The 11,922-nt window shown below is 65.9% G+C and overlaps 1 protein-coding gene across 1 annotated transcript; it reads right to left on the bottom strand.

Moving 5' to 3' along the window:
- Window positions 1-313: 313 nt before the first annotated feature.
- On the bottom strand, window positions 314-11,710 carry LOC309891271 (histone-lysine N-methyltransferase EHMT2-like; the record flags this gene model as incomplete). The annotated part of the gene is given in 22 exon segments (XM_082785641.1): window positions 314-373; window positions 375-473; window positions 1,249-1,353; window positions 1,430-1,531; window positions 1,609-1,731; window positions 2,604-2,656; window positions 2,659-2,709; window positions 2,785-2,867; window positions 3,394-3,538; window positions 3,541-3,578; window positions 4,083-4,363; window positions 6,051-6,194; window positions 7,451-7,593; window positions 8,467-8,571; window positions 9,409-9,514; window positions 9,587-9,610; window positions 9,612-9,722; window positions 10,456-10,523; window positions 10,526-10,586; window positions 10,816-10,904; window positions 11,410-11,482; window positions 11,605-11,710. Coding segments are annotated over 22 exon segments (2,088 nt in total). The 5' UTR covers window positions 11,629-11,710.
- Window positions 11,711-11,922: the final 212 nt, after the last annotated feature.

Below are 11,922 nucleotides of genomic sequence, written 5' to 3'. Positions count from 1 at the left end.
ACCACCAAGGACCCCCTGAATCCCCCAGCCCCCCCTTCAGCAGCAGACAGGCCCCCAAAGCACCCCAAGGACCCCCTGCCATCCCCCTAACCCCCCCCAGGACACCCCCAGCCCCCCAGGGACCCCCCCCAAGCCCCCCCAGACCCCCAAAGACCCCCCTGAATCCCCCCATCCCCCCCCTTCAGCAGCAGACAGGCCCCCAAAGCACCCCAACGACCCCCTGCCATCCCCCTAACCCCCCCCCAGGACCCTCCCCAGCCCCCCCAGGACCCCCCCAGCCCCCCAGGGACCCCCCCCAGGACCCCCCCCCCCCCTACATGACGCAGTCGTGGTAGCTCTCGCGGGCGGCGATGTGCAGGGGGGTGTCCCCGTGGGAAGTTGACGGCGTGCAGGTCGCACTGCGCGTTCAGCAGCACCTCGGCGATCTCGGCGCTGCCGGTGAACGAGGCCCAGTGCAGGCAGATGTTCTCCTCCTGCGGCACCCCCAAAATCAGCGGGGGGGGGGCCTGAACACCCCGGGGGGCTCAAAACCACCTTTGGGGGGCTCAAAACCACCATAAAGGGGAGCTGGGGGGCTCAAAACCACCATAAACGGGAGTTGGGGGGCTTGAAACCACTTTTATGGGGAGTTGGGGACTTGAAACCGACTTTAGGGGGAGGTGGGGGGCTCGAAACCGACTTTAGGGGGAGCTGGGGGGCTCAAAACCACCATAAACGGGAGTTGGGGGGCTCAAAACCACCATAAAGGGGAGTTGGGGGGGCTTGAAACCACTTTTATGGGAGTGGGGGGACTTGAAACCGCCTTCAGGGGGGATTGGGGGCTCCAAACCACCTTTAGGGGGCTCATAACCACCATAAAGGGGAGTTGGGGGCTCAAAACCGACTTTATGGGGCTCAAAACCACCTTTAGGGGGTGGTGGAAGGCTCAAAACTGCCATAAAGGGGAGCTGGGGGGCAGCTGGGGGGCTCTAAACTGATTTCAGGGTGTGTTGGGGGACTTGAAACCACCTTTAGGGGGAGCTGGGGGACTTGAAACCGCCTTTAGGGGGATTTGGGGGAACTTGAAACCGCCTTTAGGGAGTGTGAAAACCCCTTTAGGAGGTGTTGGGAGCCTCCAAACCGCCCCAGGGGGTCCCAAATCACCTGGGGGGGTCCCAACCTTTCCTGGGGGATCCCAAATCCCCACAAGGGGTCCCAAATCCCCCCGGGGGGGTCCCCAAATCCCCGGGGGGGGCTCCCCAAACTCACGTTATCGGTGAGGGTGACGTCGGCGCCGCGCGTCAGCAGCCGGCGGATGACCTCGATGTGCTTGTGCTCGGCCGCCCAGATGATGGGGGTCCAACCGCCGTTATCCTGGGGGGGTCGGGGGGGGTCAGAAGACCCCCAAGGGTCGGGGACCCCCCAAAATTGCCCCCGCGTCCCCCAAAACCTGGGCGTTGACGTCCACTTGCCCGGTGGCCAGCAAGAGGTCGACCATCTCCAGGTTGCCGTTCTTGGCCGCGTGGTGGAGGCAGGTGGAGCCGTCTTCCTCCTGGGGGGGCGAGTTATGACGTCATAAGTCTGTTCGTGACGTCACGGGGCGGGTGATGACGTCACGGCCCCGCCCACCTTGCTGTAGACGCAGCCGCCGCGCCGCACCATGTAGCGCGCCGCCTCCACGTGGTTGTTGGCCACCGCCTCCATCAGCGGCGTGCGGCGCAGCTTGTCCGTCGCGTTGATGTTGGCCCCCGCCTGCGGGGGGGAACGAGACCCCCCCCCAAATTTAGGGACCACCCCCCAATTCCGGGAACTCCCCAAATTCCGAGGAAACGCCCCCAAAATAAAGGGTCCCCCCCCAGAGCATCCCAAAGCCCCCAGACCCCTCCTTTAGCAGCAGACGAGACCCCAGAGCACCCCCAAGACCCCCCCCCCAAATTTAGGGACCCCCCCCAAATTTAGGGACCCCCCCCAAATTCCAGGGGAGCCCCCCCAGAGCATCCCAAAGCCCCCAGACCCCTCCTTTAGCAGCAGCCGGACCCCAGAGCACCCCCAAGACCCCCCCAAAACTCCAGGGACCCCCCCCAAGACCCCCAGGACCCCCCCCAAATTTGGGGACCCCCCCCCAGACCCCCAGGACCCCCCCAGCTCACCCTGAAGCCCCCAGCCCCCCCTTTAACACCAGACAACCACCCCCCAGCCCCCTAAACCCCCCAGACCCCCACGAAGCCCCCCAGGACCCCCCCCAGGACCCCCCCAACCCCCTCAGGACCCCCAGGACCCCCAATTGCCCCCCCCGGACCATTTTGAAGCCCCCAGCCCCACTTTTGCACCAGATAAGCACCAGATAACCACCCCCCAGCTCCCCCAAACCCCCCCAGCCCCCACGAAGCCCCCCCAGCAGCCCCCCCAGGACCCCCCCAACCCCCTCAGGACCCCCCAGGACCCCAACTGCCCCCCAGGACCCCCAACTGCCCTCCCAGACCCCCATTTGCCCCCCCAGACCCCCTTTAGCCCCAGATAACCACCCCAGCCCCCCACAAAGCCCCCCAGGACCCCCCCCAGGACCCCCCCAACCCCCTCAGGACCCCCCCAGGACCCCCAGTCGCCCCCCCAGCCCCCCCCACCTGCAGCAGGAGGTGGCAGATCTCCAGGTAGCCCTTCTGGGCCGCGGCGTGCAGGGGGTGCGCTTGCTCTGGGCGTCGCTCTGGAAGTTGGGGTCCAGGTTGTCCACTGGGGGGGGGGCGTTAAATTGAGGGGGGGGCTTCAGGGAACCCCCCCCCAATAAAAATTAAGCAAGGGACTCACGGAGCATCAGCACCACCTTCTGCAGCTCGCCCTGCTTCACCGACAGGTAGAGCTGGCGCGGGTGGAAGCGCAGCTTCTTGCGCCTGTGGGGGCGGGGGGGTGTACTGGGAGCACTGGGAGGCACTGGGAGGGGGTGGGGGGGTGTGGGGGGGGACTGGGAGGGGGTTGGGAGGGGTTGGGGGGGGCCCAGAGCAAGTGGGGAGGGGAGGAGGGGGACTGGAAAGGATGGGGGGGTACTGGGAGCGCTACTGGGGGCATACTGGGAGCACTGGGGCCATACTGGGAGCCCCCAGCAGCTCCCAGAGCCCATGGAAGGAACGGGGGATGGATTTGGGGGGCATTTAGGGTATATTTGGTACCTATTTCTCAACCTCCTGCGCTCCTATCAGACATTTTTGGGGGTAACAGATTTTTGGGTGAAATTCCGCGGATTTTGGGTCTGACCTGTCGGCCTCCTGCACCACCAGAGGGGATCAGGAAGGATTTGGGACAGATTCTGGGGGCCGTTTAGAGCAGATTTGGTACCTATTTCTCAACCTCCTGCACTCCTATGAGGCTCTACAGGGGGAGCAGATTTTTGGGTGGAATTCCGGGGGTTTTGGGTCTGACCTGTCGGCCTCCTGCACCACCAGGGCCTTCTCCAGGAGGTCTCGGGCGGGGCCGGGCGCCAGCCCCCGAGCCGAGAGGGCGGCCCCCGAGGGCAGGGTGAGCGCCGGCCCCCCCGAGCTGTCGATGGGCTCCGCGCGGGGGTCCGGGGGGGGGCGCGACCCTCGCCCTGCCCCCGCATCCGGGCGCTGGGGGGGGGGGGGAAGGGGTTAGGGACCCCCCCCCAAAAACACAAGACCCCCCCAAGACCCCTTGAGACCCCCCCCAAAACCCCCCAAACCCCCTTTAGGACCCCCCAGTCCCCTTTAGCCCCCCCCCAGACCCCCAAAACCCCTTTTAGCCCCCCCAGACCCCCCAACCCCCCCCACCCCCCCCCCCAAACCCCTTTGGACCCCCCCAGACCCCTTATACCCCTCCCAACCCCCCCTCTTACCCCCCCAGACCCCTTTAACCCCCCCCAAACCCCCTTTTACCCCCCCTTTTACCCCCCCCAGACCCCTTATACCCCTCCCCAGACCCCCTTTTACCCCCCCCAACCCCCCCCGACCCCTTAACCCCCCCCCCAAACCCCTCTTTTAGCCCCCCCAAACCCCTTTTACCCCTCCCCAAACCCCTTTTACCCCCCCAAACTCCCCCCAGACCCCCTTTTACCCCCCCCAAACCCCCCCCCAGCCCCTTTAGACCCCCCCAACCCACCTGGGGGTGGGCGCAGCGTCGTGCCGTGCGGCGGAGGCTCTGCGCCGGGCTCGGGGGGGGCGGCGGCAGCAGCAGCAGCGGCGGCGGCAGCATTTTGGGGCGGGGGGGGCGGGGGTCCCGGGGGGGTCCCGTCGGCGCGGGGCAGGGTCACCTCCTGCGCCTCCGACGCGTCCTCCCCGCAGTGGGGGCAGAAAATCATCCCATTGAGCTGCGACACGCAGCCGCGGTGGAAGCGGTGCCCGATGCGGACATCGGGGTGGCACTCCAGGAACGTCCCCTGGGGGGCGCGGGGGGGGCACGGAGGGGATTTGGGGTCACTACGGGGTCCCTGAGGGGTCCCTATTGGGACTTTGGGGGATCCCGAGAGGGCTAAAATGTGTTTTGGGGGACCTTAAAGGTGATTTGGGGTCTTTTAGAGGTGCTATAGAATGTCCAAAGAGGGTCTTTGGGGTCCTGGGGGCTTTTGGGGGGGTCTTGGGGGGCTTTTGGGGTTCCTAGGGGGTCTTTTGGGGGGTCCTGGCATCCCAAAGGTGCCCTGGGGGAGGTTTGGGGGCCCTAAAAGGTGCCCTGGGGTCGTTTAGGGGTGCTATAGGGTGTCCAAAGAGGGTCTTTGGGGTCCTGGGGGCTTTTGGGGGGGTCCTGGGGGGCTTTTGGGGTCCCTAAGGGGTCCCTGAGGGTCTCTATGGGGTCTTTTGGGGGGTCCTGGGGCCCTAGGAGGTGTCCTGGAGGGGTTTTGGGGGTCCCTGGGGTCCCAGCCCCAATGCGCACGTCGCGGTGGCACTCCAGGAATGTCCCCTGGGGGGGCACGGGGGGGCACAGACGGGATTTGGGGGTCACTGCGGGGTCCCTGAGGGGTCCCTATGGGGTCCCTATAGGGACTTCAGGGGGTCCCAAGGGGTCTAAAATGTGTTTTGGGGGCCCTAAAAGGTGCCCTGGGGGTCCTGGGGTCCCAGCCCCGATGCGCACGTCGGGGTGGCACTCCAGGAACGTCCCCTGGGGGGGCGCGGGGGGGGCACAGACGGGATTTGGGGTCACTACGGGGTCCCTGGGGGGTCTTTTGGGGGGTCCTGGGATCCCAAAATGTGCCCTGGGGGGAGGTTTGGGGGCCCTAAAAGGTGCCCTAGGGTCGTTTAGGGGTGCTATAGGGTATCCAAAGAGGGTTTTTGGGGTCCTGGGGGGCTTTTGGGGGGGTCTTGGGGGGGCCCTGGGGGTCTTTTGGGGTCCCTACAGGGTCCTTAGGGGGTCTTTGGGGGTCCTGGGGCCCTAAGAGGTGCCTTGGGGTCTTCTAGGAGTGCTATAAGTTCTCTAAAGGGGGTCTTTGGGGTATTTTGGGGTCCTGGGGGGCTTTTGGGTTCCCTAAGGGGTCCCCAAAACCCCCCGGGACCCCTCTGGGACCCCTTGAAGCCCCCTCCCCAAATTCCCAGGGACCCCCCCGTGCCCCCCCGGACTCACAGCAGTACAGAAGCACCCCCATCTGGGGCACGAGTGGGGTTTGTCCATACAATCTGCACCCCAAATCCCCACGTATCGCCCCCAAATCACCCCGTAGCCCCCCCAAACCCCCTCAGGACCCCCCGAAGCCCCCTCCCCAAATTCCCCAGGACCCCCCCGTGCCCCCCCCGGACTCACAGCAGTGCAGAAGTGCCCCAATCCAGAGCAGCAGTGGGGTTTGTCCGTGCAATTTGCACCCCAAATCCCCCTTCTATCCCCCCCCAAACGCCCTGGGACCCCCACGGGACCCCCCGAAGCCCCCTCCCCAAATTCCCCGGGACCCCCCTGTGCCCCCCCGGACTCACAGCGGTACAGAAGTGCCCACAGCCCGGGCAGCAGTGAGGTTTGACCATGCATCCCTCACCCAAAACCCCCCAATATCACCCCCAAACCCCCCCAAACCCCCCCAGGACCCCTTGAAGCCCCCTCCCCTAATTCCCCAGGACCCCCCCGTGCCCCCCCCCCGGACTCACAGCGGTGCAGAAGTGCCCGCAGCCCGGGCAGCAGTGGTGTTTGACCATCCTGGCCCGGTGGCTCTCGCACAGCACCATGAGGGGCACGCGGCTGGACGGCCGCATCGTCTCCCGCTTCAGGATGCTGCCCCCGCAGCCGCTCAGCTAATTAGGGGGGGGAGGATTAATTAGCGGGGGGGTTAATTAGCCCGGGGAGGGGTAAATTAAAGCTAGGAGGAGTAAATTAATGAGAGGAGGGGGTTAGAGGTGATTGGGGGGGAGTGAAGTGATGGGGACAGGTTGACGTTAATTGGAGGGCAGTGATTTATTAGTGGGGGGGTGAATTAATTGGGAGAGGATTAAAATTAATGGGGGGGGCTTGAAGTTATTAGGGAGAGGTTAGATTAGTGGGGGGTACAAATAACCCCCCCCAGACCCCCATAACCCCCCAATAACCCCCCATAGCCCCCAATAGCTCCCCAGTAACCCCCCCAGGACCCCCAAAAGCCCCCCAGGACCCCCCCAGACCCCCAAAGCCCCCCCACCTGCCCGTCCACACTCTCAGTGGCCATGCAGAGGCTGCGTCTGCCCCCATACCCCCCAATATCCCCCCATTACCTCCCAGTATCCCCCAGTAACCCCCCAATAACCCCCCCAGGACCCCCCCCAGACCCCAATAACCCCCCCCAGGACCCCCCAAAGCCCCCCCAGACCCCCAAAGCCCCCCACCTGCCCATCCACACTCTCGGTGGCCATGCAGATGCTGCGTCCTGCCCCAGTATCCCCAGTAACCTCCCAGTAACCCCCATAGCCCCCCAGTAACCCCCCCAGGACCCCCCCCAGACCCCAATAACCCCCCCAAAGCCCCCCAGAAGCCCCCCCAGACCCCCAGAAGCCCCCCACCTGCCCATCCACACTCTCGGTGGCCATGCAGATGCTGCGTCCTGCCCCAGTAACCCCCAGTAACCCCCCCAGTATCCCCCAGTAACCCCCCATAGCCCCCCAATAACCCCCCCAGGACCCCCCCCAGACCCCAATAACCCCCCCAAAGCCCCCCAGAAGCCCCCCCAGACCCCCAGAAGCCCCCCACCTGCCCATCCACACTCTCGGTGGCCATGCAGATGCTGCGTCCTGCCCCAGTAACCCCCAGTAACCCCCCAGTATCCCCCAGTAACCCCCCATAGCCCCCCAATAACCCCCCCAGGACCCCCCCCAGACCCCAATAAACCCCCCCAAAGCCCCCCAGAAGCCCCCCCAGACCCCCAGAAGCCCCCCACCTGCCCATCCACACTCTCGGTGGCCATGCAGATGCTGCGTCTGCCCCAGTAACCCCCCAGTATCCCCCAGTAACCCCCCATAGCCCCCCAATAACCCCCCCCAGGACCCCCCAAAGCCCCCCCAGGACCCCCAAAATCCCCCACCTGCCCGTCGACGCTCTCGGTGGCCATGCAGAGGCTTCGCGCCGCCTGGCTGAGCCGCTCGATCTTGGGGGCCTCCATGCGGCAGGAGCACAGGGGCAGCTCCTCGAAGCGCTCCGCCTCCAGCGCCCCCCCCAGCCGCGGGCCTGGGGGCGGGGACAGCGCTGGGACACGCCCACGGGGGGCGGGGCATCACGGGGACACGCCCCCAATGGGGTGGGGTCACGCGGGGCCACGCCCACTGGGCGGGGAGGGGGGAGGGGGGAGACAACCCCCTGGTATGGGGTAGGGGTAGGGAGGGGGTGTGGCTAAATGAGGGGGCGTGGTTTGAGATTGGGGCGTGGCTTGCATGAGGGGCGTGGTTTGAACGGGGGGCGTGGTTTATGCGAGAGGGGTGTGGTTTATATAAGGGGGTGTGGCCTCAAGGCAAAGGGGTGGGAGATGGGGGTTGAAACGCATGGGGAACGGAAAGGGGGCGTGGCCAAGAGAGGGGGCGTGGTTTATCTGGTGGGTGTGGCTTAGATGAGGGGGTGTGGTTTGTAGGAGGGGGTGTGGCCACAAGCCCAAGGGGGCGGGCTTCCAGCTGGGGTATTGGGGCTGAAAACCCTATGGAAAATGAAAGTGGGGGCGTGGCCATAAGTGGGCGTGGCTTTCTTTTGGCGTGGCTAAAACTCGGGGGCGTGGCTTCCTCTCATGGGGGGTGTGGCCAGTGTCTGGGGGAGTGGTTTCATTGTGGGGGCGTGGCTTCTTTTTGTACGGGGGTGTGGCCTTTGAGGCCACACCCCCGTACAAAAGTCCACTGTGTGATTACACACTAAGTGGGCGTGGTCAGACCCGAGTGGGCGTGGCCACACCTCAAGTGGGCGTGGCTTCAGCTTGGGACACGCTCATAGAACCCCACACAGATAACGCACGTGGGGTGTGGCCTCAGCGTGGGCGTGGCTTATCGCGTGGGCGTGGCCAGGGGCTGGGCGTGGTCTCGGAGGGGGCGTGGCTATCCGGAGGGGGCGTGGCCTCACCTGGGGGCTGTGGGGAGATGGCGCCGTCGCGGGGCAGCTGCAGGCAGCCCAGGGGCACCTCCGTGTACTCGCTGGGGGCCGCCCCGGGGGGGGCTCCGGGCACCCCTGGGGGGGGACCAGGGGGTGAGGGGGGGGGCTCGGGACCCCCCCCTCGAGGGGTGACCCCCCACACCTCCCCCATCCCCCCCGCCCTTTAATATTTGATTTTTTTCCCCCATTTATGGGTTTCGAGGTTCCCCCTTGCTGCCGTTTATTGGTTTCGAGGCCCCCAACCCTCATTTATCAGTTTCAAGGCCCCCCCGTTTTCCAGTTTCGGGGCTCCCCCCTCCCCACTTTTTTGGTTTTAAGTCTCCCCACTCCCCCTTTATCGGTTTCAAGGCTCCCCATTTCCCAATTCACCAGTTTCCAGGTCCCTCCTCCCCAGTTTACCTGTTTCAAGGCTCCCCCCTCCCCAGTTTGTTGGTTTTAAGGCTCCCCTTTGCCCAATTTCCCCATTTTAAGGCTCCCCCCTCCCCAATTTAGCAGCTTCAAGCCCCCCCTCCCCAATTTATCAGTTTCAACGCTCCCCCCATCCCAATTTATCACTTTCAAGGCCCCCCATCCCAACTTATCAGTTTCAAGGCCCCCCCTCCCCATTTTACCTGTTTTAAGCCCCCTCCCTCCCCGATTTCTCACTTTCAAGCCCCCTCCCCCTGCCCCATTTCTCATTTTAAGGCCCCCCATCCCAATTTACCAGTTTCAAGGCCCCCCCCACCTCGAATTTATCAGTTTCAAGGCCCCCCCCTCCCGCATTTCCCCCTTTTCACCTTCCCCTCTCCCCATTCCACCCGTTCCAAGCCCCCTCCCCGGCCCCACCTCCCCCTCCCCTGCCCCCCTACGCCTCTTAGGGCCCCCCCCCCGAATTTTTAGGACCCCCCCCCCAATTTTTGGGCCCCCCCTCACCCCGCTCCTTGCCGCGGGGCTCCTTGCGCTTCCTCTTGCGGTTGGGCTTCAGCCAGGGGCTCTCCTTCCACCGCCGCCGCGCCTTGCGCCGGGCGCTCGAGGCGCTCTGGGGGGGGGGCCACGAGGTCAGGACCCCCCCCAAATTACCCCCCCCGCCCCCCCCCCCGCCCCCACTCACCCGGTCCGAGGCGTTGCCCGACTCCCTCGTCTTCCTCCTCCTCCTCCTCCTCGTCCTCCTCCTCCTCCTCCTCTTCCTCCTCTTCCTCCTCCTCCTCCTCCTCGCTCAGCGCCTCCCCGGGGACGTCGCCCTCCGACTGCGCCCCCCCCCCCCCCGGTGAATGGGGGCACCCAGTGCCTCCCAGTAGCCACCAGTAGCTCCCAGTATCCACCAGTACCTCCCAATGCCCGCTATACTGACCCCAAGTCCATCCCAGTGCCCCCCAGTTCCCTCCAGTTTCCCCCATATTGACCCTGAATCCCTCCCAGTACCCTCATATTGCTCCCCAGTGCCTCCCAGTAGCCACCAGTAGCTCCCAGTATTCTCCAGTACCTGCCAGTGCCGCCCTTATTGACCCTGAATCAATCCCAGTGCCCCCCAGTTCCCCCCAGTGCTCCCCAGTTCCCCCTATATTGACCCTGAGTCCCTCCCAGTATCCCCATATCAACCCCCAGTCCCTCCCAGTATCCACCAGTAGCTCCCAGTATCCACCAGTACCTCCCAGTACCCCCCATATTGACCACAAGTTCCTCCCAATGCCCTCCAGTTCCCTCTACATTGTCTCCCAGTGCCCCCCAGTCGCCTCCCAGTCACTCCCAGTGCCCCCTAATCCCTCCCAGTCCCCTCCCAGTCCCTCCCAGTGCCCTCCCAGTGCTCCCCAGTCCCCTCCCAGTGCCCCCCAGTCCCTCCCAGTCACTCCCAGTGCCCCCTAATCCCTCCCAGTCCCCCCCAAGTCCCCTCCAATTCCTCCCAGTGCCCCCCAGTGCCTCCCAATCCCCTCCCAATGCTCCCCAGTCCCTCCCAGTGCCTCCCAGTGCTCCAGTGCCCACCTTGCTGTCGGAGTCTCCGTGCCCGTCCACGCTGAAGCCGTCGTAGAAGAGGGAGAAGCCGCCCCCCCCTCGCTGTCCCACTCGTCCCGACCCCCCCGCGGGGGGGCCGCCATCTCCTCCGTCACCGTGATCTGGGGGGGGGGGGGGGGGTCACTGGGGGGGGGTCCAGGGGGCTGGGGGGGGGGTTGGGGGGCCAAAGGGGGGTCTGGGGGGGGAATTGGGGGGTTGGAGGGGGTTGAGGGGGGCAAAGGGTCTGGGGAGGGGATTTGGGGGGGTCAGGGGGGGTCGGGGGGATTTGGGGGGGGTCCGGGGGGTCATGGGGGTCCTGGGGGGTCCTGGGGGTCCCGGGGGGGTCGTTACCTCAGTGGAGGCGCGGGGGCTGGGGCGCTGCAGCCGCTTGTGCAGCCCCCCCCCGGGGCCGTAACCCAGCTTGGGGCGCTTGGGGGGGTCTGGGGGGGGGCAAAAATTTGGGGGGGGGGGCGTTAATGGCGAGCACAACCCCCATGCGGACCCCAAACCCCCCCCAAAGGCCCTCTTAGCCCCCCCCCAGCCCCCCAACCCCCCCCCAATTTTACTCTCCCGCCCCCCCCCCAATTTATAACCCCCCCCCATAATTTTTTGGGCCCCCCCCGGCCTCCTCAGCCCCCCCAAATCCCTCAAAATCCCCCCCAAAACCCCCCAATTACTCCCCTTAGCCCCCCCCCAGCCCCCCAAACCCCCCCCAACTTTCCTCCCCCGCCCCCCCCCCAATTTATAAACCCCCCCAAAAAATTTTTAAAGCCCCCCCCTCAATTTTTAAGCCCCCCTCGGTCCCCCCCAATCCCTCAAAACCCCTCCAAAACCCCTCTGAGCCCCCCCCCAGCCCCCCAAACCCCCCCCAACTTTCCTCCCCCGCCCCCCCCCGATTTATAAACCCCCCTCCCCAAATTTTTTTGTGCCCCCCCCGGCCCCCACCCGGCTCCTCGATGCTCCGCAGCTCGTCGGCCACGCGGAAATGCAGCATCTCCGACACGCGCTTCTCCGGCACCTGGGGGGGGCCAAAATAAATCCAAATCCCACCCCCCCCCATTAAACCAGACCCCCCCGATTTAATTAACCCCCCCCCACCCCAAAATTTGCCCCCCCTCCCTTAAACCCCCCCCCCCTTACCTGCCCGTTGCTGGGCTTGGCCATGGTCTTGCGGGCTCGGTGCACCTTGGGTCGGGGGGGGGGCTCCTGGGAGGGGGGGGGCTGGGGGGGCGCGGGGGGGTCCGGGGGGGGCTGGGGGGGCGCGGGGGGTCGGTGGGGGGGGGGCGGCCCCCCCCCGGCAGGCTGAGAAGGCGCAGGGCCAGGCTTTGGCCGGGGGGGGACTTCCCGGCCCCCGTCAGGGACATTTTGGCCCGGCTGGAAATTTGGGGGGGGGGCAAATTGGGGGGCGGGGGGGAGGGGGCGGTGGGGGGGGTGAGGGGGGGGGCAGGAGGGGTGGAG

The sequence above is a fragment of the Aythya marila genome, assembly GCF_965140915.1.
Source record: "Aythya marila genome assembly, contig: HAP1_HAP1_SCAFFOLD_119, whole genome shotgun sequence".
In the NCBI taxonomy this organism is placed as follows: domain Eukaryota; kingdom Metazoa; phylum Chordata; class Aves; order Anseriformes; family Anatidae; genus Aythya; species Aythya marila.
Note: the sequence above shows the minus strand (reverse complement) of the source record. Positions and strands in the feature narration are given on the sequence as shown.